The sequence below is a fragment of the Ipomoea nil genome, unplaced genomic scaffold (genome assembly GCF_001879475.1).
Source record: "Ipomoea nil cultivar Tokyo-kokei standard unplaced genomic scaffold, Asagao_1.1 scaffold2151, whole genome shotgun sequence".
In the NCBI taxonomy this organism is placed as follows: Eukaryota; Viridiplantae; Streptophyta; class Magnoliopsida; order Solanales; family Convolvulaceae; genus Ipomoea; species Ipomoea nil.
Genome location: NW_017618579.1, coordinates 104,707 through 132,369, shown reverse-complemented (window position 1 = coordinate 132,369; position 27,663 = coordinate 104,707). Strand labels below are relative to the sequence as shown.

At 35.4% G+C, this 27,663-nt stretch overlaps 2 protein-coding genes and 1 long non-coding RNA gene across 5 annotated transcripts; 2 read left to right on the top strand and 1 right to left on the bottom strand.

Annotated features, from left to right (window-relative positions):
* The first annotated feature begins 1,124 nt into the window (after positions 1-1,124).
* Positions 1,125-3,761, top strand: LOC109149078. Its single transcript, XM_019296724.1, has 5 exons — positions 1,125-1,364; positions 1,448-2,231; positions 2,333-3,073; positions 3,168-3,286; positions 3,393-3,761. The coding sequence occupies exons 1-5, from the start codon at positions 1,125-1,127 to the stop codon at positions 3,759-3,761; spliced, it is 2,253 nt and encodes a 750-aa protein (XP_019152269.1).
* Positions 3,762-19,163: 15,402 nt separating this feature from the next.
* On the bottom strand, positions 19,164-21,988 carry LOC109149082. Of its 3 annotated transcripts, XR_002048915.1 has the most exons (6): positions 21,697-21,981; positions 21,454-21,614; positions 21,116-21,213; positions 20,158-20,258; positions 19,508-19,651; positions 19,164-19,400 (listed from the first exon to the last, which is right to left on the bottom strand). It is a non-coding gene; the product is annotated as an uncharacterized LOC109149082 (long non-coding RNA). The 3 variants fall into 3 exon arrangements; XR_002048914.1 differs by having other exon boundaries at positions 21,454-21,988; XR_002048916.1 differs by lacking the exon at positions 21,116-21,213 and having other exon boundaries at positions 21,454-21,988.
* A 4,289-nt stretch (positions 21,989-26,277) lies between these two features.
* On the top strand, positions 26,278-27,090 carry LOC109149076 (cysteine-rich receptor-like protein kinase 25). Its single transcript, XM_019296723.1, has one exon. It carries the CDS (start codon positions 26,278-26,280, stop codon positions 27,088-27,090), a length of 813 nt encoding a protein of 270 aa, XP_019152268.1.
* The last annotated feature ends 573 nt before the right edge of the window (positions 27,091-27,663 follow it).

Genomic DNA, 27,663 nt, shown 5'->3' with positions numbered 1-27,663 from the left:
CGCCGCCGCGAAGAAGGCCGTAATCGGCCATCTCCGCGGCCGGCCGGCTAGGCGGTGCCTAGACCGCCTAGCCGGCCGAACCCCGGTTTATTATTATTATTATTATTATTATTTTGGGTTAATCGCCAAAACGACGTCGTTTTGGCGATTAACCCAAAAAAAAAAAAAAAACGCGATTCAAATCGCGATTCTGAAGACCAGAAAGGCAGAAACGGAGAAACCCTTGCAGTCCGGCCTCCGCAGTCCGCACACCGCTCCCGCCTCACACCGCTCCCGCCTCCACCGGCCGCCTCCGCCTACCGCCGCACGCCGCCACACAGCCTCCCACAGTCCGCACTCCATGTAAGCCTATTTTGGTATTCACTATTCACTGAAATTTGCTTGTATGTTTTGTATGTGCAATTTGAATGTGTTGAATAATTGAATAGGATGGCATCTTTTGTATAATTAACAGTGTTGCAAAAATCGCGCCTAGGCGCCGATTAATCGGCGCCTAGGCGCTAGGCGGCATTGCGCCGCCGCGAAGAAGGCCGTAATCGGCTATCTCCGCGGCCGGCCGAACCCCGGTTTATTTTTTTTTATTTTTTTTTTTTTGGGTTAATCGCCAAAACGACGTCGTTTTGGCGATTAACCCAAAAAAAAAAACGCGATTCAAATCGCGATTCTGAAGACCAGAAAGGCAGAAACGGAGAAACCCTTGCAGTCCGGCCTCCGCAGTCCGCACATCGCTCCCGCCTCCACCGGCCGCCTCCGCCTACCGCCGACGCCGCCACACAGCCTCCCACAGTCCGCACTCCAGGTAAGCCTATTTTGGTATTCACTATTCACTGAAATTTGCTTGTATGTTTTGTATGTGCAATTTGAATGTGTTGAATAATTGAATAGGATGGCATCTTTTGTATAATTAATATTTAGTTATATATTTAATTATTTATATAATTAATAATTTTCAGTTGCTATATTGCTAATTTGCTATTCAATTGCTATATGCCTATATTGCTATTCAATTGCTAATTTGGTATTCAATTGCTATATGCCTATATTACTATATTAGTATATTGTTAATTTGTTATTCAATTTGCTAAGTATTAACTATTAAGTATTATACTATTATTAATTAGGAAATGGAATTGGGAAGTGAAGATATTTCTCAACCACCAAATCAAACTCAAAGTGTTGGATCTTCTCAACCATCTACAACGTCAACTATAATAAAAAGAAAGTCCAATGATGTAGGTTGGGACTATGGGGTACTTAATGATCCTACTAAGTCATTGGACAAGATTAAATGTCTATTGTGCAAGAAAGTAATGTCTGGTGGGGTTTATCGGATCAAAGAGCATATTGCCGGTATTTCAGGGAATGTTAGCAAATGCCCCATAGCTTCAAAAGAAGATCAAATAAAATGTAGAGATGCTCTCATTATGGCGAAGAACAAAAAAAAAAGAACAAGAGAGCTGAAGAACTTAATATAAGAGCGGAGGTAAACATTGGTTCACATGAGAGTTTGAGTAATACGCCTACAAATAGTATTGATGTTGATGAGTTGCAAGAGTCTGAACAAATGAGGCCACCTCGTCCAATTGGCCCTATGGATAAGTTTGCTAACCAAATCAATCCTGAAATTTCTTTGAGTTCAAGAAGGGGCCCGGCGCAACAACGTATAATTGAGGCATTTGACAAGGAGATGGTGAACCGAGTGAAAGAGTACATATGTAGATGGGCGTATGAAGCAGCTGTTCCATTTCATGTTCTTGAGAAAGATAGCTTCAAGTTGATGATTGAAGCTGCTGGTCAATTAGGTCCGGGAGCGCAGACACCAAATAGATATGAACTGAGTGAAACATATTTGAAAAAAGAGGTTGATCGCGTCAAGGACAGTTTGAAGGAACATGAGGCATTATGGAAACAAAATGGCTGCTCAATTATGACTGACGCATGGACAGATAGGAAGAGAAGAAGCGTCATGAACTTGTGTGTAAATTCAAGATTAGGCACTGTTTTTCTATCTTTTAAAGAATGTTCAAGTGAGGCACACACAAGTCAGTTTATATTTGAATATGTGGAGCATGGGATTAAAGAAGTTGGAGAGAACAATGTTGTACAAATTGTCATAGATAATGCCGCAAACAACATGGGAGCGGCTAAATTGTTGAAGGAGAAGAGGCCACGACTATTTTGGACATGTTGTGCAACTCATTCCATTAATTTAATGCTTGAAAGCATTGCAGGTATCTTTAAATCTTTAAATCTTTATTCTTTAATCTTTATTCTTTAACTTTAAATCTTGTAATAGTTCATACTTCATACTTCATACTTGAATCCTTTGCAGGTTTACCCCGGTTCAAAAAAGTTCTTGATCAAGCAAAGAGCTTAACTATCTTTATCTATGCACACCACAAAACATTGGCAATGATGAGAACCTATACAAAGAAATGTGACATAATTAGGCCAGGTGTGACTAGGTTTGCTTCTGCATTTCTAACTTTGCAGAGTTTACTTGCTAAGAAAATTGAATTAAAGGCTATGTTTAGTAGCAATGAATGGGAGGAATGTAAGTTTGCCAACACAATTAAAGGGAAAGCTTCCTACGCTACTGTCACGAATACTTCATTTTGGCAAGGGGTTACATTATGCTTGAATGTTTTTGCACCGTTGGTGAAGGTGCTTCGTATTGTTGATCAAGATAAAAAACCTTCAATGGGATTTGTTTATGGTGAGCTTATGCAAGCCAAAGAGGACATTAAGAAGGCATTGAATGAAGTGGTAAGAAACTATGAGCCTATTATTAAGATAGTTGAAGAAAAGATGAGCAATAGGCTAGATTCTCCTCTTCATTTGATGGCTTTCATGTTGAATCCTTATTATCATTTTAAGGATCCTCGACTTCATTTGAATGTTAATGTTTCTCTTGGATGTATTGAGTTTCTTGAAACATATTACCATGACGATTTAGAAATGCAAAACAAGGTATTGAATGATGAATTTCCCATTTACAAGAGGAAAGATGGTGTATTTGGGAAGACACTTGCGGTCAAAGGATGTGAGACAAATAATGAGCGATATGATCTGGGTAAATGAGTTACATACTAGTTTTGAATTTTAAATTAAAATTTTATATATTTTGATTTTTTATACTTAATATTGTTTATACAATTTTGATGTAGCAATGTGGTGGTCAACTTATGGTGGGACAACTCTAAACTTGCAAACAATTGCGATAAAAATTCTATCTCTTACTTCAAGTTCATCGGGTTGTGAAAGGAATTGGAGTACATTTGAAGGGGTTAGTTAAATACTTAAATCTTTACTTAGTTATTTACTTCTTTTCTATTTTAGTATTCTATTTTTGATGAAATGATATATTTGACATTTGTTTTGCATATTTGTAGATACATACAAAGAAAAGAAATAAGTTGGAATCTAATCGCCTAAACAATCTAGTCTTTGTGCAATTCAATGCAAACTTGATGAACAAAAGGAAAAAAGAGCAAAATGTTGAAATATTACTTAGTAGTGATGCAACCTTCGCACAAGATTGGATTGTTGAGGATGAAGTTGAGGTTGTTGGTGAAGATGAAGTGGCTACTAATGAGGAAGGTGATGACGCATTAAGACCACGACGGAGTTCTAGATTGAGGGAGCTTGAAGAAGATAACTTTGAATCCGAAAGTGAAGAAGAAGAAGTGGTGGTTGAGTTTGAAGATGATGAAAATCAAGTGATAGATGGGCAAGTGGAAGAACAACACCTTGAAAGTTGAATACTTGCATTTGAATATTTGATATGTTGTTAGTGTTTAATTGTCATGTACTTTGTGTCTTTGTTTGAAATTTGATGACTTGAACTCTTGAAGTATGAATGTATGAACTATGGTCTATGAACTATTTTAAATTTGATGACTTGAAGTATGAATGTATGAACTATGAACTTATGAAGTGTGTAGTATGAAACTATGAATGTATGATTGTATGATTTGTATCAAATTATTCAAATATCAATGATTCAATATTTCAATGTATGAATGTATGAGTTGTGGAATGTGGAGTTGTGGACTAATAGTCTAATGGAGTAATAGGAGTATAGGAGTATAGGAAATTAGGAGTATAGGAATATGGAATATGGATTAAATGAATAAAAATAATTAACTTATTTAACTATACTACTATAGACTATATTACATTAGTACATTAGTAGTTTAGTACTATACTACATTACTACATTAGTATATTACTATACATTATAATGTTATATAATTAATAATTTACACTTTTAAATAGTTTTAACTTTTAAGTTTTAAGTTTTAACCATTTTAGATATATAGGTATTAAAATTTTACAATTTTTAATTTAAAAAAAAAAAAAAAAAATCGGTGGTGCCTAGGGGGCGCCTAGCGTGTTTTGCAACCTTGGTACCGATCACACACACGGCAACACATGCCACCCAAGAAATACGTGAACCCCATCACTCAGGTCACAAACTCCATAATCGCGTCATGGCCACCACGAGGACCACACAACACCACAACAGGAATCAATCAACGGGTCACAACAAAGGTATGAAACCATACTCAATCAAGGAATGGATCACAATCCGAAAACAACGATGATTAACACAAGTCATCATCCACAATAGGAAAGAACAAACCACACACGCTAGCATTTAAACACAGAACTAGCATGCTTATCAAACGGGTAAACTAAACATCGTTCCGAAGAACACACAAGACTCATCATGGTTCAATGAATCACAAGGTTGAACACTTAGCCCCGGTTCAAGACAGCAAAACCTACATGGAATCCTACCATATAGTTCTAGACATACGAAACATCAAGAAGACGCTCAAATAGTTCCACAAAAGAACATCGGGAAGCCAAAAGACCAAATACCGTGTCAAAAGAATCACGGGGAACAAATCCCCGCCCAAGTCCACTTTGTACCCCGCGGGTGGGCCCACGGGTGGGCCCACGGGTGGACCTCCACCCGTGGTACCGCCCGCGGGTACCACACCCACAAACCACCTGTACCCCGCGGGTGGGGCGGCGGGTGGACGCCTACCCGCCGTTCCGCCCGCGGGTACACACCTGCACCACAAATAATCCCTTCGGGGATTTTCAACTCCAAGCTCAAATTCAAGTCCAAAACAAGCCAAATCTCACCAAATACAACAAAATGACTTGAATCAAAGGAATAGCCAAGCAATGGCATACATGAACCCTAATAACAAGCTCTAGATATGCATTTTCACAAGACAATGCATCAACACTCACATTTCATAGCAAAATCACATGTAGAATCCAAGAAATCATCATATAGGTAAGCAAAATAGATTTTGTAGAGCATGGGTTACCTCTTGTAGACAAAAACCTTCACTTAACACTTCACAAAGCTCCTAATAAGGTTCACCTTCCACACCCACTTCAAGAACACACCAAAAGATCATAAAGATTCTATCTTTAAGGAAAGACACCTTAGAAAACACTAAAAACACAAGATAAACATAGATCTTACCCTCCTAGATGCTCAAAGGTAGGAAAGGTGGAATCTTGAAGACAAACTTTGAAGATTTGGTAAAGCTCCAACTTGACTGGAAGAAAAGCTATCTAACTTTTAGAGAGAAGGAGGAGCTCAAGTTTAGAAATTGTAAGGGAAAGAATGGAGGGTGTCTTCTAGGTTAGCTTGCATTACTAACATAAGGTGGAATGTCTTTATTACCCTTACTAAAATGAAGAGGTGTAAGGGAACAAGGGAACTACTCACAAAGCTTTAGGTACAACACTTGACTTTGGGGTTGACTAGTCAATTACTAGTCCCCGACTATTGAATTTTCAGGAATTTAAGAAATTAAATTATCAATCGGATTAGGATTAATTACTTAACTAATCCCTTAATTGAATTTGGATTACAGGGTGTCACAATATTTCCAAAAATACCAAAATGCAACACCGCAAAAGAAATATGAGAAACACTCATCAAAATCGGAGAAGGCGACGAACAAGAGAAAGACAACAAGCTAACTATCGCCATGGAGAAGTTTGAGGATTTCAAAATGCATTCAAATGAAAATATAACCAACATGGAAGCAAGATTGATCAAAATCCTAGGAGAAATTAATGATTTGGGAAGAATCATTACTCAAAAGGAAATATGTCTCAAAGTACTATGTGGGCTACCATCAAGTTGGGACATGAAAGTCACTACAATGAGAGATCATAGAGATCTCAGAACTCTCTCCACGGATAAGATTTTTAGTGATCTTAAAGCTTACGAATTTGAAATGAAGGCAAAAACAAAAGATAAACGTGAAGAAAGAACTGGTGGAAAAAATAGCTTAAAATGACATGTAAAGTGGCTATTTTGTGGTACAATTATCAGTGGGGTCCACTTCCGAATTGAGTCGGATCAAAGTGGATTCGGGTTCTTTGTAGTGAGACGAAGAGATTGATATATTGTACGCTCAAAACGGATAATGGATGAATGAGATATTGATTCTCAAAGTAGACCCATTAAGTTGGAAAAATGAAGGGAAAAAGTGAAGCTTTTGTCCCACATTGGTTTGGGAAGAGGATTTGCCCCACTATTTATATAAGAGCTCTTTTAAGGTTTATTGAATTGTATAGCATAGAGGTTCTCTCTTACGCACTTGAATTCCATCACCTTTATATGAGAGAGGGTAGAGCAGATTTTTACGACATAGAAAATCATATTTTCAAACTCTCTTCTTAGCCTAATTGTGTTCACTCTCTTCTTAGCCTAATTGTGTTCGCCCCGTTGTTCTAGTTCGCCGGATTCCTTGTTTGGGTGCTCAAACAATGAATCGTAGTAGTTTTATCCTGGGAAGCCTAGGCTACAACACTCCTAGCACTTGTGGGAGGTAGCAAATAAGATTTTTTAAAGAACTGGGAAGCCTAGGCTACAACACTCCTACCACTTGTGAGATGTAGCAAATAAGGTTTTTTTAAGGACAGAGTGATCGCTTGACTCATGCTAAAAACCTACACCAAACACGAGCCTATCTCTTCATCTTTCCTTCTCCTCTCATGTGACAACCCAAAATTTAATTTTATAAATCCAATTTTAAGAAATTCCAAAATAGCCATTTTCACTCCATTAAAAATATTTGCGATAAATTGGTGTTTGAATAAATTATTTTGAGTACATTTTAAATTAATTCAACACCAAAACTTATTTTAATTCCAAAATCCTAAATTTTCGGGTACTTTGGGACCAAGTTTTAAACTGAGAAACCAATCTGAGTGAGACCGGGAGGAATCTGAACCAAGTGTTTATTTAGAAATCATCTTTGGAAAAATTCATTTTGACCCCAAACTATTTAAAATCACCTTTTTAGACCTTGGTCCATGTTGCAAGGTGGACCAAAAGCCTTTTCTCCCTTGCCTGATCTTTGTAGAACAACCACCAAATTACCATTTTGCCCTCCAACAATCATTGTCAAGTTTCCTAGGGTTTTAGGTGTATATAATCTTCTGTACCCTTTGTTCTTCTCCGGATCTCTTTCATTTGCTCATTTCTACTATCCAAGTCTGCCAAGGAAACAAGAAACACAGTATTAAGGTGGTGAAGGAAGTGCTAGCTAAGTAGAGAAGAAGAAGGAATCCCAACAAGAAGGAGAACAAGAAGAGGTATAACCCATGGATTCCCAAATCTAGTATTTTTGCCCTAAAATATGTGATTTATTTGTGCAAGTGAGTTTATACTTATGTATTGAGTGTTTAAAGTAATGAAATACATGTTCTTTGTTGTCATCTTGCTATGTGATTTTGGAGAAGTGTTCATCTGTTAAAGTGTTAATAGGATAGAAGTAGCAAATAACCTTTCTGGGTAGCTAACGGACTATAGTAACGGATCTTGACAAAATCTATCATCATAATTTGTAGTGGCTTATTGGTAAGCGTACTCTGCTAGTGATTAAGTGGGAGAGCTCGAGATTGATCCCTATTGTTAGCATTGTGTGTTTAAGCTTTAGGGTCCGTTTGGAAACCAGGAAAATGACTTCTGGAAAATGTTTTCTGGAAAATGAGTCATTTTCCGGAAAACATTTTCCTTTCCGGTGTTTGGTTGCATTCTGGAAAACTGTTTTTGTGTGTTTGGTTCATTTTCTGGAAAATGAGTAGAATTGTATAATTAAACATTTTAATTATTTTATTTAGAATATTACAACATGTATAATAATATAATATTAATTTTAAATATAATAAAAAATAGCTAAGTTTTTCAACAAAAAAAAAAAAAACTAATAATATATCAAAAATATTATGGTGGTGGTGGTGGTGTAGTGGTGGTGGTGTTATTCGTTATATAATAATAATAATAATAATAATAATAATAATAATAATAATAATAATAATAATAATAATAATAATTGGTGGTGGTAGTATGACGATGGTGTGGTGGTGGTGGTGGTGGCGGCGACGGTGGTATGGTGGTGGCGGCGGCGGCGGTGGTATGGTGGTAGTGGTGGCGGCGACGGTGGTTGCGGTGGTATGGTGGTGGTAGTGGTGGTGGTGGTTGCGGTGGTATAGTGGTGGTGGTGGCGGTGGCGGCGGTGGTGTGGTGGTGGTGGCGGTGGTACGGTGGTGGTGGCGGTGGCGGCGGTGGTGTGGTAGTGGTGGCGGTGGTATGGTGGTGGTGGCGGCGGCGGTGGTATGATGGTAGTAGTGGCGGCGACGGTGGTTGCGGTGGTATGGTGGTGGTGGCGGCGGCGGTGGTTGCAGTGGTATGGTAGTGGTGGTGGCGGTGGTGGCGGTGGCGGTGGTGTGGTGGTGGCGGCGGTGGTATGGTGGTGGTGGCGGCGGCGGTGGTATGACGGTAGTGGTGGCGGCGACGGTGGTTGCGGTGGTATGGTGGTGGTGGCGGCGGCGGTGGGTGCGATGGTATGGTGGTGGAGGGGGCGGTGGTATGGTGGTGATGGCGGCGACGGTGGTTGCGGTGGTATGGTGGTAGTGGCGGCGACGGTAGTGGTGGCGACGGTGGTTGCGGTGGTATGGTGGTAGTGGCGGCGACGGTAGTGGTGGCGACGGTGGTTGCGGTGGTATGGTGGTAGTGGTGGCGGCGGCGGTGGTGTGATGGTGGTGGTGTGACAACGGTGGTATGGTGGTGGTGGTGGCGGTGGTATGGTGGAGATGGCGGCGACGGTGGTATGTTGGTAGTGGTGGTGGTGGTGGTATGGTGTTGATGATGTTGGTGTAAAAGTTGGAAAATGACTTCCCCCAAAAAAAAGGGGAAGTCATTTTCCATAAAATTGCCTTCCACCCCATTTTCCTTTGACCAGTCATTTTCCAATGTAACCAAACACCAAAACCCCGGAAAATGACTTCCAGAAGTCATTTTCCGGGTTTCCAAACACACCCTAAATTGAATTGATATGTGATGCTTTGGAAAATAGTTTAAAGTGGGATTTGAACCCTTAACTTCTTAATTACTAATTAGAATCCCTTCAACTTGACCTACTCCAACCTTTGAGAAATTATCTTGGAGTATATATTATATTATTTGGGCTTGAAGGGTTATTTAAATTTAAAAGTATTTTTTTTTATAAAAAATCATAAATATGTTTGAGAAGGGTTTAAACTACCAAAAGCTATGATTTGCCAAGAAAGCTCTATTTCAAGAATCATATATATGAGTATATATGTTTTGGGGAAACTTTATACTTGATTTTGAGAATATATACTTATATAATTATGTATGAGGTGTATATTTGATTATTAAGAGATTTGAAGCTTATTCTATTTTTTTCCCTAAAATTTCTTAGCTATTAACATCGTATATTTTGGGAAATACTATGTATCCCTAGAAAGGTTTAACCTAAGAGCTTTTGATATATAAAGTGTATAACCCCATGGTCCGTGAGTTTTTCCTGTGCAGTGGCCGGGCCCTTGTGGCTCAGCTACGTGTCGTTTCGGACCAGGTGTCACGGGCCCTTGTGGCTCGGTACCTCGGGGGCGTCTTGACGCACGTTTTGATTTTGATTTCGTTGAATTTGGTTTAGAAATGAGCATGTTATGGTGAATTTTGTGATGAAATTGCTTCACAGTAGTATGATTTGTGTTCTCTGCCTTGAGAATTGCTTTGTGTTTTTCCCCTGATGCTATTTGTGTAATAAATAGAGAAGTATGATCACTTTGTGAATAAGAATTATTAGAAAAGCATGACTATAATGTGTTGTATGTTCAATGGAATTTGAAGCCTAATTTGATGATAGAAATGTGCAGAGCATGTCTTTTTGCAACTAGAATGATTGTTTGATCTTGAGAGTTCAATGTGATATATATATATATATATATATATATTTGAAGCATGTTGTACAGTAAATTGCATTTCAAGTATATCATATTTCAAAAGTGCATAAATGGCCAACGTGAGCCTATGTATTATTTTCAACACTCATGAGCATGTGGAAAGTCTTTAACTTGTTGCATTGAGAAGTTGTTGAGATGTGACATGCATAAGTTTGGTGCATGATATATATATATATATATATATATATATATATATATATATATATATATACATATATGAGGTTTTGGAGGACCCGTTGGGACTATGTCTTTTCGGAGTAAAAGAGAAAGTAACGGATATCGCGATCCGACAGATTTATCGTGTAACATGGTGTATTCCCACGTTACGAGGTTGGAGACTGCCTGCCAGGCTTGGAATCCTGGTTAGGGGGTGTGCACACTAAAAGTACGATACCTGATTCCACAGAGAAAGCAAGAAAGAAAGAAAGAACCAAGAGAGTGGTTCTGTGGGCGAGTTGAGTATATGACCGGCTAGATTGCCGAGCCGGTTAGGTCCATTCACGATTTGTGAAGACCTACCTCCCCACGATTTAGAGGTTCCGTAGTTATGGATGTGACGGATGCACGAGATTGCACCGTACGCTAGGGCTTTGCTGCGGCGGAGTACCTGCCTCGCACAAGAAGAGAAATGAGAAGTATGAGAAAGTTTGAGCAAGCAAGATATCGAGTCAAGAGACTAAAGAGAATGAAAGCGAGTCATCGTGACTCTAAGAAACCTCCACAGAAAAGTATTCTATTTTACAAACGAGTGTATGAGTATACTTATAGTATTACACGAGATTGCATAATGAGAATGTTTGCACGAGATTGCATTTGAGTATAGTATTGCACTAGATTGCATATGAGAATGATTAACCGAGATTGTATGTTGAGCATGATTTTCTAACGGGTGCTTTTCTACTTGTCTATGTGTGCTAACGGGTGCTTTTCTACTTGTCTATGTGTTGTTTTGTAAAACCCCTTTCAGGTGGGCCCAACATTTGAGAGAAGATCGAGTTAGACTAGCTTAGTAGATCTAGTAGTCTAAACTCTTAGTATTGTCATAATGTTTATTTTGATGGATTTGTAGACTTTAATGTTTATGTTTGATGTTAGACTTCAGGGTGTTTTTCCCCTTACGACATTTAATGAAGTAATATGAATGTTAGTTTGGTTTATTGTTTTAGTTCTATCCTTAGCCTGTGTAATCACCATGGAGTGGTGGTTGTGGCGGTGACATTCCCACTAGTTTACTGATTAAGTTGTTTATCCGCTGCTTAGTTTATATTAATTGTTGTTTTAGAATTGTAATTAAGTTTAAGAAAAGTGGGGTGTTACATCTCCTACATAAAATAATAATCCTTATTTTGTAGGATTATTATTGGGTTCTACCAACGAGATATCCAACAATCTTAAAACCTTATTTTCCCTTATTTCCCATTGGTTGTTTTTTGTCTCTAATTTCCTAGAAGAAATGGAGATCCCTGTTTTGCCAATTCATGGGGAGGAAAATCTTGTTGCGGACAACAGCGGTGCGAATGACAACAATGTTGCGAATTCCCAAGCACCACCGGTGAATGTTGGTTCACAAGACGGTGGGAGCACCGAGGGATACAATCCCATGACTCGGGTACCTTTAGTACCGAGCGGATCGGTTGAAAAGCCGGAGAAGTTCACCGGTGTCAGATCGAACTTCAAGAGGTGGCAGCAAAATACGCTGTTCTACCTAGCAACTCTCGGCTTGGCAAGGTTCTTGACCAAGAAAGTTCCCGAGATGAAGGAACAAGATGCTCAATCCATGATGGTAGTTGTCATTTGGAATGATTCAGACTTCCTATACCGAAACTACATCCTGAATAGAGTGAGTGATGCGCTATATGATGTATATTGAAAGATAAGCACATCAAAAGCGTTGCGGGAAGCCTTGGATCATAAATAACGAAGCGAGGATGCTGGCTCAAAGAAATTTGTGATTGGCCGATTCGTCGACTTCAAAATGGTTGATTCCAAGACCGTGCTAAGTCAGGTAGAAGATTTGTAATTAATATTCGACGAGATCCGTGATGAGGGCATGGTGCTGAGTGTAGCCTTCCAAGTGGGATTTGTGATCCACTTGTTGCCTCCAGGTTGAAAGGACTTCAAGAACTACCTTAAGCATAAGCGAAAGGAGATGAACCTGGAGGACCTGATCCAACGACTCAGAATTGAGGAAGGGAACATGACGAATGATGAGAGAGCTCCTGTCATTAGTGGCACCAAGGACAACGTTGTGGAACACGGTAAAAGCTCTAAGAGGAACAAGAAGGACAAGCGAAAGCTAGGTCCGAAAGGTGGCGTTACCAAGAACAAGTTTCTTGGTGAATGCTACAATTGTGGTAAGTCTGGCCACAGAGCGTCTGAATGCAAGGTTCCAAGGAAGAAGAACAAGAGTTCTGAAGCCAAAGTTGTTGGAGAGAGCAGTCAGAAGGAGGTCGAGATTAGCCTTTCGGTTATGGTGACCGAGGTGAACCTCGTGGGCTCTAACCCACGTGAGTGGTTCATCGATATCGATGCAACCATGCATTTATGTTGCAACCAAGAGATGTTCAACACCTTTGAGACCGTTAAGGGTGAAAAGGTGTCGATGGAAAACTCTGCTCAGTTTGCTATGGAAGGCATGTGCAAGGTGGTTCTGAAGATGACTTCCGTAAAGGAACTAACGTTGAACAACGTGCTATATGTTCCGGAGTTGAGGAAGAATCTTGTGTATGGCTCGCTGCTGAACAAGCATGGGTTCCGCATGTGTTCGAGTCAGACAAAGTAGTTTTGTCCAAGTTAGGGATGTTTGTTGGTAAATGATATGTAACTGATGGGCTTTTTAAGCTCAGTGTAATTCCTGTTATCAATCAAAGCAAAGTTAATTTTGTTTACTTGCTCGAGTCTTCCAATCTGTGGCATGGTAGACTAGGTCATGTTAATTTTAATTACGTAGATTAATTAGCATGCACCATGTTCCTAACTTTCAAATTAACACAAATAACAAGTGTAAAATTTGTGTTGAGGCAAAACTAACAAAAGTACCTTTCAAATCGGTTGAAAGGAAAACTGAACAACTGGATTTAATCCATAGTGATTTGTGTGATGAAGCACTAATGACGCACAAACACTGTTTTGAAGCTTTGGACAAAACCATGAGGGATCTATTAAGGTTCGAAATACTGGGTAGTGCTGAAAAGACTTTTGGTGGAAAGACAATAGTTTTGGGCGGCAATTTTAGACATATCCTACCTATTATTCCGAAAGCAACAAGACCAGTAGTTGTCGGAGCAACTATTAATTCTTCATACTTGTGGACAAATTGCAAGGTATTAAGGCTCACAAAGAACTTGAGACTACGGACCTTAGCTTTAGAGGAAGATAGACAGACGGTTGATTGGTTTTCAAAATGGATTACAGACATCGGAGATGGGATTACATGGGTTGTAAACGACGGTTCATTTGAGATCGATATTCCGACACTGTTTTTGTTGAAGTATGGGCACGATCGCATAGCAACTATAATGGAAAGCATCCTCCCAAGCTCGAGATATGACATGCTTGATGAGTCACAGCTAGAAGGCCGAGCGATCCTCTCACTGACTTTAGATGTCGTTGATCAAATTAATCAGTACATATGTGATATGAATACTGTAGAAGGACAAACATATTTAAGTTGTGACTCTTTGTGTAAGGCAGAATCAGACAATGAAAATCTATCAGAAGTACACACTCCTGAATTTTTAAATAGTTCGAGATTGTCGGGTCTTCCTAATCCTTCATTGACATTAAAGGTCGGTGCACCTGTTATGTTATTGCGGAACATAGTCCACTCTCTTGGTATTTTTAACGGGACGCGGCTCATCATCACAAGATTGGCAGATCACATTGTCGAAGCAAGAATAGTTAATGAGACACATGAAGGAACCAAAGTTCTTATCTCCCAATTTTCTCTCACTCCTTCTCATACGAGATTGCCCTTCAAGTTCTAACATAAACAATTCCCTTTGATGCTTGCATATGCCATGACTATCAACAAAAGCCAAGGCCAAACACTAACTCACGTTGGGTTATTGCTAAAAATAATCGGTCTTTAATCACGGACAATTGTACGTGACTTTCTCCCGAGTCACCCATCATGATGGCCTGAAGGTGTTAGCTCTAGACGAGGATGGAAAAGATTGTGTTGCGACTACCAATTTCATCTACAAAGATGTTTTCAATAATGTGTAAATACAATCGTTGATATTATGTTTTTTTTTTTCAAAATGACAAAATTGTTATATATCTAGACAAAAATATATCCTCTATGCAAATCAATTAGGATAACAATTGATTACTATAACTAAGTTGCTAGAGAACGAGCACATTTGTCTAATTTATAAAAATCTTAAACAATGATATATAAAATCTTTAAGTTATAACACTGCATGCGTACATCTACACATTAACTATTAATTTGAACAATTATTTTCTCAAATTCAAGCAACGATATCATCAACAAACATAAACGATCCAGACTATATCTTCAATTGCACTATATAATATTTGATGTTATAATATAAATAATTGTATAATGACCCAAATATTTTTAATATATTATAACAAATAAATTCCGTGCATCGCACGGGTGAAAATACTAGTTATTAATAAAATATTTTCCTGTTGAGAGTCTAACCATTTATGCCTTTGGGCATTAAACATTCTTCCTATGATTGGTGGTTGACATTTTACATGCATTTGTCCTTAGGTTATTTCAATATTTTTGTTATGTTTTATATTTATAATTTTAAATTTGTGTATTTTGTTTAAATTATAAAATTGCATGGTTTTACATTACTTTGAATATGTATTTGTATTATTTGTTTATTCACACTATGTTCACATGTAAAATTATAGTTTAAAAATGAATATTACAAAAAATAATTATTAATTGAGAATAAAAATGGCACGAAATTTAGGTAAATCGAAATAGGAAATGAATATTAACAATTGACTGAAAATTAATAATGATTCCAAACTGACTCAAATAAAAAAAACGGTCAGATCGCCCAAACAATAGTATATGTAAATTGGTAAAGTATTTTGTTATTAATAATTTACTGGAAATATTTTAAAAAGAATATGTTATTAATAATTAACTAATTGACTAATTGATATGTATTTAAAAAGAATAGTTGACTGAGAATAAATATTGCACGTAAATTAGGTCAATTGAAAGATGAAGTGAATATTAATAATTGACTGAAATTAAAAATTATCTCAAATTAACCAAAATGAAAAATGAAATGGCAGATCGTCCAAACAATACTATATGTAAATTGGAAAAGGAATCTATTATTTATATTTGACGGAAAATATTTAAAAAATAATATGTTATTAATAATTAACTAATTGATATGTATTGAAAAAAATAATTGGTTGTGAATATAAATGACACAGAAATTAGGCCAATTGACAAAGGAAATAAATATTAATAATTGTCTGAAAATTAAAAAAGATCTCCATATTAACTATTTTGAAAAGAAAATGGATTAATTATAGTATAAGTAAATTGGAAAATTTATTTATTATTAATAATTGACTGGAAATATTAAAAATAAATCCGTTATTAATAATTAACTAATTAATATGTATTAAAAAGAATAATTTATTGAGAATAAAAATGGCCACAGAAATTAGGCAAATTGAAAAATAAAATGAATATTAATACTTTATTAAAAATGATCACAAATTGATTCAAATGAAAAAGGAAATGGCCAGACAGTCCAAACAATAATATAGATCAATTGAAAAATGAATCTGTTATTAATAATTGACTGAAAATATTAACAAAAAATAATCTGTTATTTATAATTAATTAATTGATATGTAGTAACAAAATGATAATTGACTGAGATAAAAAATAAATATTAATAATTGGTTGAAAATTAAAAATGATCCCCAATTAAACTATTTCGAACAAAAAATAGATTAACTATATTATAGTTATTATATGGGGTACATATGGATTTGAACTCATTGATTTTCAGAGGAAATAGTCATTCAATGGGCAAACTATTTTGAGAATACTTTGCACAGAGAAGATTATTACTACGTTATTGCATGACTATGTTAATTATATGGTAATAAAAAAAAGAAATGAATATTAATAATTGACTGAAAATTTAAAATGATTCCAATTAACTATTCCGAAAAGGAAACAGATTAACAATAGTATAGGTCAATTGGAAAAATAATCTATTATTAATAATTGACTGAAAATATTAAAAAATATGTTATTAATAATTAACTAATTGATATGTATTAGAAAATAATTAACTATGATTAAAAATGGCACATAAACTAAGCCAATTGAAAAATGAAATGAATATTACTATTTGACTCAAAACTCTAAATGATCCCTGATTAACTATTTCAAAAAGAAAACGGATTAACTATAATATATGTATTATATGGGATACATATGAATTCGAGCTCATTGATTTCCCAGAGAAAATAGTAATGCAATGGGCAATGGGAATTGTATGTGACTTTTCCCAAATCACCCATCCTGAAGGCCTGAAGGTGTTAGCTTTAGACGATGATGGACAAGATTCTATTGCTACTACCAATGTCATTTACAAAGAGCTTTTCAATAATGTGTAGTTCCAACCAGTGATATTATGTTTTCTTTTTATGCAAGGATGGCAAAATTGGTATATATCTACACAGAAATTATATCTTCCATACAAATAAATTAGGATAGCAAATGGTTTATATAACTGAGTTGCCAGACAAAACAAATTTGCCACTTAATACAAATCATAAACACTGATATATAAAATCTCTAAATTTTTAGCATCGGATGCGTACATCTACACATTGGTTATTAATTGGGCAATTATTTGCTCGAATTCAAGCAATGATAACATTAGAAAATACAGTCGATACAACTCAATTCTTTAATTACACTATATAATATTCGATGTATAATTTATATAATTGTATATTGATCCAAATATTTTTAAAATATTATAACAGATCCATTCCGTGCATCGCACGGGTGAAAATACTAGTATATATATATATATATATATATATATATATATATATAGAATTAGGTTCTGGTGCGGTTAGAGTGCGCATGTGCGGTTTAATCTGGACCATTCATCTCGCTTAAATCAACGTCCAGAATTGTCAAAATTTAAAAAAAAAAAAATGTGGCGACAATTTTGTAATTTTTGCATGTAGGTCAAAATTAAGGTGAGCGGATCTGTGATTAATGTGCGTGAGGTTTGTGCTTAATGTGCGTGAGGTTGTGCTTAATGTGTGTGGGGTTTGTACATAATGTGCGTGAGGTTGTGCTTAATGTCAATAGTTGTTGAAACTTAAAATCTGTGAGTTAATATATTAAAGTGCGTGGGGTTTGTGCTTAATGTGCGTGAGGTTGTGCTTAATGTGTGTGGGGTTTGTACTTAATGTGCGTGAGGTTGTGCTTAATGTCAATAGTTGTTGAAACTTAAAATCTGTGAGTTAATATTTAAAGTGCGTGGGGTTTGTGCTTAATGTGCGTGAGGCTGTGTTTAATGTGTGTGGGATTTGTACTTAATGTGCGTGAGGTTGTGCAGACGCTATCATTTGTGTAGACGCTACTCATTTGTGTAGACGCTGTGTAGGCGCTATCTTCTTCCCGACACGCATTTTTTTTTTAATTTTTATTAATTTGAGTCATTGATCTAAATTTGATCAACAGCTCAGATCTAACCGCACAACCGCACGGGAAGCTATACCCGCACCTGAACCCTTCCCTATATATATATATATATATATATATATATATATATATATATAGAAGAGCGCTCATATGCGGCGGTGCGGTCAAATTCCAGAATACACCAACAGTGTTAACAATATGCACCAACAGTGTAATAAAAACACACCCCAATGAAATGTAATAAAACATCACAAAATACACCACAGACTCAAAAAAACACACCATATAACTCACCACCCCCAATGGTGTATTTCCGAACAGTGTATGGTGCTTTTACTCACACCTAATGGTGTGTGTTTGGTGATGCAGGGCTCTGTTTACTCTGTTTTGTGTGGTGTATTTCCTAACGTTGATGGTGCATATTTGGTGAACTATTGGTGTTGCCGCACCGTAAGAAATAACCGCACCGTAAGACACTGCCGCACCTGAACCCGCCTATATATATATATATATATATATATATATATATATATATATATATATATATATATTTGCACACTTTATTATTTACGTATTTAATTTTAACATAAATATAATTTTCTTACTTTTATAACTATTCTATGATGTCAAGTGTTGTGTAGTATAAAACTATGGGTTGGTTTTGACCTCCACCATCCTATTGAGTTGGGGTGTTGGGCTCTTAGAGCGATGAATTTTGTCTTTTGTATGTAAAATATATATTTGATTTGACATAAATAATGTCAAATTAATGTTGTGTCAATATGTTCAATGTAACATTAAGGCATCAAAAAACATTTAAACAAAGAACATCGTTATTAATCAAAATAGTTTCACTAGTACAAAATGAGTCATTCGCGTCTTTACTATTAGACAATACGCGTCTTTACTAGTAAAGACGCGTATGACGCAGACACTGAAAGTTGGCAACTTTACGTGTCTTTGCTTGGAAGCCGCGTAAAACGGGACTATACGCGTCTTTACTAGTATAGTAAAGACGCGTATAGTGTTTAACAAAAATAAAAAAAATAACAATAGGAATCTTTAAGACGCCTGTTATATTTTCTAAAAATAATATTCATTAGTTTCAAAAGAAAATTCTATTATCCAATCAAAAATCATTAAACACAAAATATAATAAATAGGTGAATAATAAACACTTAATCACAATGAAACTATCAGAAGCACTTGGTGTTTAACAAAAATTTTATCCTTTTAAGCTTATGTTTGAGAGATAAATGTGCTCTACACATGGTATTAGAAAATTAATGAACCAACCTTCCCCACATAGTCATTAGCTTCTCCTACAAGACGGATGTTCTTTCCAGGTGTCAAAAAACAACCAAATGACTGCCCACCACTCCCTATGAATCTGCATGAGTAGCAACAAATCTTCTAAGTTTTACAAGGATATAGAAAAACAAAATGTTTCTCAATGTATGCAAGAATCACAACAATTATATATAAGATTGGAATTACGTTATGTTAAGCTACCCAGCAAAACCAGTGTCACCGTATTTCTTCGCAATAACACCAGCTATGCGGTCCACAAGTGGCACGGTCAATATTATAAATTTGAATTGTTTTGTTCACCACCTTTTCATTCTCAATTGCATCAGATAACTGCAAAGAATTATATATATTGCAACAAAAAAAAAAATTGAATTATTGTGCATACTGACCAAATATTACAAAATAGTATACTCTAGTAATTGGATTAAAAAAGAAAATTCTCCTTAAATAGAGTCCCATGCTGTTTTTGGATTGAAATATGTGGTTGGCTTGTAAAGGTTTTGAAAATTTTGATTGTTGAAGGATGGAGAGTGTTAGAATATGGGTTGGTTAATTTTGTCATTAGGAAGAAATTTCAATTCATTCAAGATATGGTGTGTGTGTGTGTGTTTTCTTTTTTGTTTTTCATAAATGGTGTTTAAGCACAGCAAAATTACCCTAACAAAGTGGTGACACAATTCTGGGTGTGACTTCTAAGCCGAACCCCAAAGTATTCTACTTAGAAATTTCAATTCATTTAAAAATGGCTGAAGGTAAGGAATAAGGATGCTATATGCAGATTAATTCCAAGAAAGGTAAACTATGGACTACTTGATGAAATGGTCCGTAATGTTTACCTCTGGGTCAGACAGTAGAACTTCATCAAGAACAGGACCATTGCTATGAACCCCTCCTGGTTCCTTATCATTGTACTACTCTGTTTGGGCATACCAACATTCTAAAACATAATATAAGAAAATTGTTATCTATGCAACTACTAATGATATATCAAGGGTACTGTTGATGAAAAGAAAAACAAAAGAGACAAAAAAGTTGTGACATTCCAACGGAGGGAGAAATGACCAAACAAAGATGGGCACAAATCAGCTTCCACACTAGAAATTGTCTTGTCTAAGAGGGTGGAAAAGAACCAGGGCTCAAAGTGTTAGAGAAGAATTTGAATGAGTCAATGTCCACTCCTACTACTTCCCTTTCCAGCATCCCACTTCTTCTTTGCAGGACAACCAAATCAGCAAGTTCAACATAGTTTTAAGCTATCTACTGATATCCTCTAGTCTAGCCACATTAGTAGATAAAGTATAATACTTGCACTCTTTAACCTTTTATATGAAACATCAGAACTCATAATTGTGTTAGCATAAACAAAATTAAGTAGACTACATAAAACAGAATATATTTGATAAATCTTTTAAGTCCAATTAGAAACATCAGGATTCAACATAATTTCTGTAAGTAAAAATAAAATTAAAAATAGCAGAAATAATGATAATACCAATACTACTAATTATAATAATGATGATGGTTAAACAGTAATTTGCATGCTTAATTTCAATATACCACAGTTCTAATGTATAATTCTAATTGATCTAGAGAGTAATTCATTTACTAATACAATATAAATTCATCTTTTTTTTTTCAAGAAAGAAGAAGAAGATTAAATGACATAGAACTACCAGTATCCATACCATTTAGACATTACAATTACAAACAAAATATTAAACACCACCACACTGAAATTAAAAACTGAAGCAGCAAATATTAATGTCTTAGAATATAATGAAGAATTAGCCTCACTTGGATGATGAACCGCCTGCGGGCGTGGCACCCACCCCAACCCCCAATATTTCATAGTATTTTGTGTCCTTTACCATGGGCTTTAAGTGCTAGCAGTTCTACAAACAAATCCAATTGTGTGTAAGATCTCAATTACGTTTATTTAGATCTATAACATGCTCTAAAGATATGGATTTGAAGATGCTCGTATGAAATGAGAAACTCACTGCGATTGAACATGGGTTGATTCAATTAATTAGTTAGGACTGATTCCACATTTCTACACCATAATTACATAATCCGGAAATGCTAGTAAGTTCAGAAGAAATAGTGATGGAATGACATTAAGAGCTTGTAACCTGCTTCGGGGAGAGAGTGCAATTGTGATTGAAGTCATCGATGAAAGCCAAAGACGAATCCTGCTGCTGACCAGCCGCTCCTTCATCGTCTTCCACATCCATTCCCACCAGCATCTTCATCTTCATTAGCATACTCTCCTATGGTAATTCCACTCTCGGAACTGCAAAAGAGGCAGGCAGCACCAAGAAAACCAGTAGTATAAAAGACTATGGTGAGAAAAATAAGAAATAAAGATCAAGAACCTGGTCAGAGAAGTAGATCTTGCAATTTCAGTGCCGCTGTGGAAGGAGGACGACCAAGACCCAAATCGTAGATCTAGACCGAGACACAAGCACAAGCGTTCGAGTCTACTGGATCTGTCGCAGGGGAGGGCGGGGGAGAGGCGGAAGTCGGCATTCGAGTCTGCTGCGTCGTCGCACCACGAAGGCGGCTTGGTCCGTTGGTTGCTTGGAGCAGGCGAGGCACGGAGGCGGCGGAGGTTAGGGATTTGGATTTTGGAGAGAAGGGTGCGGCGGAGAGAGATAGAAAAGGAGGAAACCTAGGTTTTGGGGGAGAGAATTTTATTTTTATGGTTTTAGTTTTTTATTTACTTTTTACAAAAAAAAAAAAAATACGCGTAGGAATACGCGTCTTTACCTTGCTGGTAAAGACGCGTGTCGTCATTGAATTGGTAATAAGAGTCTTGACTATATAAGTAAAGACCCGTGAAGTTTGTAATATATTTACAACTATGCCACCGCGATTTTTTTTCCTTACTTTAGAAGTTTTTACTTGTAATTAAAAAGAGCAAATACCAATTTTGGTCCTACGAGTATTAGCAAAATGACGATTTTAGTCCACATGTTTAATTCCTACCAATTTTCATCCACGACTATTGTTTTAGTACCAATTTTAATCCACATCTATTATTTTAATACCAAAATTCATCACGTCGGTCACCTATCTATTTAAGACATCACGAAATCTAAAAATTGTAAGGCCATTTTCGTCCTCTTCAACTTAAGATTTCAATTTGAGCATAAATAAATGAATTTAAGCCCTAAGATCGATCCCAATTCGCAGTTCTCCTCCTCATCCTACCTTAATTTGAGGAGAAAAACTGTGAATTGGGATAAATTTTAGGACTTAAATCTCTTTATTCATGCTCAAATAGGGATCCTAATTTGAAAAGCACAAAACTACCCTTAATAATTTTATATTTCGGCATGTCTTAAACGAAGGGTGACCGTCATGATGAATTTTGGCATTAAAATAATAGTTGTGGATGAAAATTGGTACTAAAACAATAGTCATGGATGAAAATTGGTAGGAATTAATCATGTGGACCAAAACTGTCATTTTGTTAATACTCGTGGGACCAAAATTGGTATTTGCTCTAATTAAAAAAGTGTATTGTTTCATTTTTTTGGTCAATTCTCTACTAGTGTTTGATTGCAAAACACATAAATAAAAATAAAATATTTAATAGTTATGAAAAACTACAATATAATATTTACTTATAATTTCTCATATTTTGATTAAGCATTTTTTTTAATCAACAAATCACAAAACAAATTTAACATTTTTGCAAGAATCTTCTTGTAAATAATTTGACATCAAACATATATATTTTATAACAATTTAATATCAACAATTACTCATATTTATATAAATCTAAGCTACCAGGACTATGTGGTCTAATGGTATCCGGGTTGGACTTCCATTTGGAAGGTTGTGAGTTCAAGTCTCAGTGGAGGCGTTATTGGCTCTTTGTGTTTCAGTAGGTTGAGAAAGTATATGAACACATACTACAATGTAATAGAGCTAGTAACATTCAAAAAAAATATATATATATAGATCTAAGCTGTTACATCATGTTTTCTAAAAAAATAACAATCTAACATACACGATATATTTTTAAATTTCCAACAATCTAAGTTGGAATCAAGATGCTTATATTTTGGGAGTAATTAAGTATAAATAAATATAAAATATCAAAGAGAATAAAGTAATAAATAACAACAACCTAACTCAAATTCATATATTTTGGAGCAAGTAAGTATAAATAAATATAAAATCTCAAACAATAATGAATTGAAATAAATAGCTAGCAAGAACCTAACTCAAATTCATATATTTGGGAGCAAGTAATAAGTATAAATAAATATGAAATCTCAAAGAATTAAGTAACAAATAATAAGAACGTAACCTAACTGAAATTCATCATATATTTGGAAATTGGAAGCAAGTCAACTATAAGGAAAATCTAAATTCAAAATTCAAAATTCAAAATTCATTCATATAAGCACGTAAGCTGTAAGTTAAAGCAAAATCAAAATTCATATCGGCAATTTAATTAATAGTCTTAAATATGTAATATCAAAATTTAATATTAGTAGTTACATATTTGGAAGCAAGTTGTAACATAAAAAAAGGTAAGTTGTAATATAAAATTTTCGAATGTCAAATTCAAAAAATAACTAACTAAAAAATATTTTTAAAAATTTCAAGGATACGGGGTAAGGGACATCTTTCCCTCCGTCAGCCACTAACTATAGACGGGAATGAATCATTATTGTGTGGACCGTACATAAGTGTGTGAATTATGATTCAAAAACATATAAAGTATATTATTTTAATTCATAAAATATATTATTTTATCTCAAAATGTTCATTATTTTAACACGTGTGCGGAATAAGTTTTTTTTTTTTTTTTTTTTTTTTTTTAACATCAAAATGATGTTGTTTTAAACCATAGTCCACACAGCTGTGTGAATTACGCTCCATACAATAATTTGCCGATGGAAATAGCCAAATAGGTTGTTTCATTTGATGGGTTACGTTTGGCCATCCTGCTTGTGTTTTTTTTAAACCTTATCTAGCCAACAAACTTTCTCAAACCAGAAATAAATCAAACTTTGCATAGTCAGAATTTTATACTTGTTGAATCAAATGCTACAAGCAGCATGTTATTTTCCTGGACTATACATAGTTTAGGATCAAGCACTTACCACCAGGGACGGAGCAACTTGCATATATAGTATAATACTTATTTTGGTATCTTCCCTTCTTAAATTATTTGGCCCCTCCTAATTAATTTTGCAGATCACAATATCAATTCTTATCTTCTTCAATGAGTAACCTGGTGATTTTTTCATTTATCTTTAATTTGAAATTTTAGATCTTTTGATGAATTACTGGTATTGTATATTTTCATTTCTTTTCAAGTAATATTCTTTGAATAACTGCATTAATGGCGGTTTCGGTCTTCCAAGTCAAAGAAGATGGTGATTACATAAACAAGGAATTACATATATAAGATAGATATTAATTTGAAACAAAGAATTAATTAAAATTAACATAAACATATTTTCAAAAAAAAAAAAAAATTAACATAAACATAGGGTGATTATGTATATAACATGAGCATGCACAGTATTAAAAAAGAAAATATTAATTTGCTACTCAGTTTTAGTAGATTTAATAATGTATATTGAAATATATTAAATGAATATTAATATATTTAATTATTCACTCTTATCTTACATATAATAAAGCTATATGGTTGGAAAATAATTAATGTTACAATTAATTACCAACATTATTATTATTACTAGCTCTAAATATAAAATAGTCACAACATCTTTTACTATAATAAAAAAAAAAAAAAAAAAAAAAAAAAAAAAGCACAACATTTGAAAAATAAAATAGCTACTTTTTTACTCTCATAACAAAGGATTACATTTATTGAATTAATGGAGTTATTAAATGTTATGATATTAGAATTAAGGATTTCGATTCCCGATTAATAGAAAATATGAAACGATGCAATATTAATTAAATTTCTGGCTTTACAATGAAAGTCTATTTGATATGCTTTTGTTATTTATGGTGGTTCTTAGGATTACAATATTAATTAAATTTTTGATGAAAACCTATTCGATATCTGAAACAATGCAATTAATGCAAGCCTCTACATATAATTTTTCTCCCTCTCAAATGCTTCAAAGAAATGGCAGAAGCGAGAAGGGATGAAGAAAGCAAATGTTGCAGGCCGTAGGTCAATTATTGGGACTTTAGAATAAAAAAAAATCATTTAAGCCATAAATAAAAATTTAAATATATATAAATGTATATATCGTATGGGTCTTTAATATTTTTCTGGATGTCTAAACTTAGGACTTTTAAAAGAAAAAAAATACATTTGAATTATCTCCACAAAAAGTGGTCTTGGACTTATAAAATGACATTTGAGTTTATGGAATAACATGTGCATATAAAATATATTATATAATCATATAAAAAATGTGTTCAATTAGAGTTTAAATTTACTCATACAAAATTTGAAATTTGCTTTCTAAATGTAATTATCTTAGTTATTATTCGTATTGTGAAAATTATAATATAGATGAAATACAATTAAGAATAAATCAATGTAATTATGTACATAATTAGAGATTATATTAACCATACAAAATTTTAATTATAATTTTGTATTCTATAAAAATAATAAATACTTGATCAATGAAGCTCAAAAATATTATTATATTAAACAATTTAAAATATTTTTATTTTTTCTATTTTTTTATTTTTATTTATAATAACATAATTTTTTCCCGTGCATCGCGCGGGTGAATTACTAGTATCATAATATAATAGGGTGAATAAACGATTTGGTCCCTCACTTATTCGCGACTTGTCAATGTTGTCCCTGAATCACGTATTCATCAAATTAGTCCCCGAAAATAATTGTCTTTCGTCAAATAAGTCCCTCAAGCCGTTTTCCGTCATGTCTCCGGCTAGACCTCCGATTTGCCCTGGGCATTTTCGTCATTTCCATTCAGATGCTTTCTGTGGGCTACACCCTCTGCATCTTCTTCTTCCTGCTCACTCTGTTCGCCGGAGTTTCCTCCCAACCTCTCTCTTATTACTGTCCCAACACCACAACTTATACTCCTAACAGCACATATCAAGCCAATCTTAATTCTCTTCTCTCCACCCTTTCTTCCAATGGCACCCGCGAAAATGGTTTCTACAGTTTCACCGCCGGCGGTGGACGCGACAACTCCAGGGACACCGCGTACGGCCTGTTCATGTGCCGGGGTGATGTCTCCACCTCCGACTGCGGGGCCTGTGTAAGAAATGCCATCAGAGAGATACTGCAGCTATGCCCCAACGAAAGGGCTGCTGTTGTCTGGTACGATTTCTGTATGTTGCGTTACTCCAACAGCTCTATGTTCGGGAGAGCCGACCAGTCGCCCTTGTTGAATTTGTATAATACACAGAACGATTCTCAGCCGGCTAGGTTCATGGATGCTGTCGGAAACACGTTGAATCAGATGGCCACTCGAGCCGCCGGCGGTCGATCCGGCAAGAAATTTGCGACTCAAGAAGCTAACTTCACTGCGTTTGAGAGAATATACAGTCTTGGGCAGTGCACGCCGGATCTTTCTGAATTGGATTGTCAGAGTTGCCTGGGAGCTGCAATCCAACGACTGCCCGGTTGTTGTTATTCGGCACTGGGTGCGAGAACTCTCTTCCCGAGCTGTAATGATAGAGATGAATATACTAAGCGAATGGAAATGACGAAAATGCCCAGAGCAAATCGGAGGTCTAGCCGGAGACATGACGGAAAACGGCTTGAGGGACTTATTTGACGAAAAACAATTATTTTCGGGGACTAAATTGATGAATACGTGATTCAGGGACAACATTGACAAGTCGCGAATAAGTGAGGGACCAAATCGTTGATTTTAATAATTGGCCACCTACATCATCTAATCCTGGCTACTTACCACTATACCAAAAATTATATCTAGTAAAGAAACATAATTTTATTTCCTTAATTATAGAACGTCATCACATTTTCCAGAGGTAAGCTATGGTGTTAACCTTGACTTCTTACAGACCTGCGTCTAACAACCCCTTAATCACATGATGTTGGACTTGCCTCTTACCGGTCTCTGCCCAACATATAATTGCTAGGCAGGGCAACTTCTTCCCTCTCTCTTTTAGGTAATTAATATAATAAGAATTGAACAAGCTAAGACATCTTCTCTCGTTTTCAAACCGCAGGCAGCAAAGCTATCAATCAGTAACTACTACCTTTGTATTCTCATGCAAGAAAGTCAACAATAATGTACATGATTTATGGATCTAGCTCCAATCACTTTTTAGCTGCCAAATAATTATAAAATTCCTTCACCTTAGAATCCGGCCTGTAACAACAT

Excerpts from the sequence above, each read along its gene's own strand:
- LOC109149078 (XM_019296724.1), top strand. The coding sequence starts at position 1,125 with ATGGAATTGGGAAGTGAAGATATTTCTCAACCACCAAATCAAACTCAA. Across the intron at positions 2,232-2,332 it reads AATGCTTGAAAGCATTGCAG|GTTTACCCCGGTTCAAAAAA; the intron begins GTATCTTTAAAT and ends AATCCTTTGCAG. Across the intron at positions 3,074-3,167 it reads TAATGAGCGATATGATCTGG|CAATGTGGTGGTCAACTTAT; the intron begins GTAAATGAGTTA and ends ATTTTGATGTAG.
- LOC109149076 (XM_019296723.1), top strand. The coding sequence starts at position 26,278 with ATGCTTTCTGTGGGCTACACCCTCTGCATCTTCTTCTTCCTGCTCACT.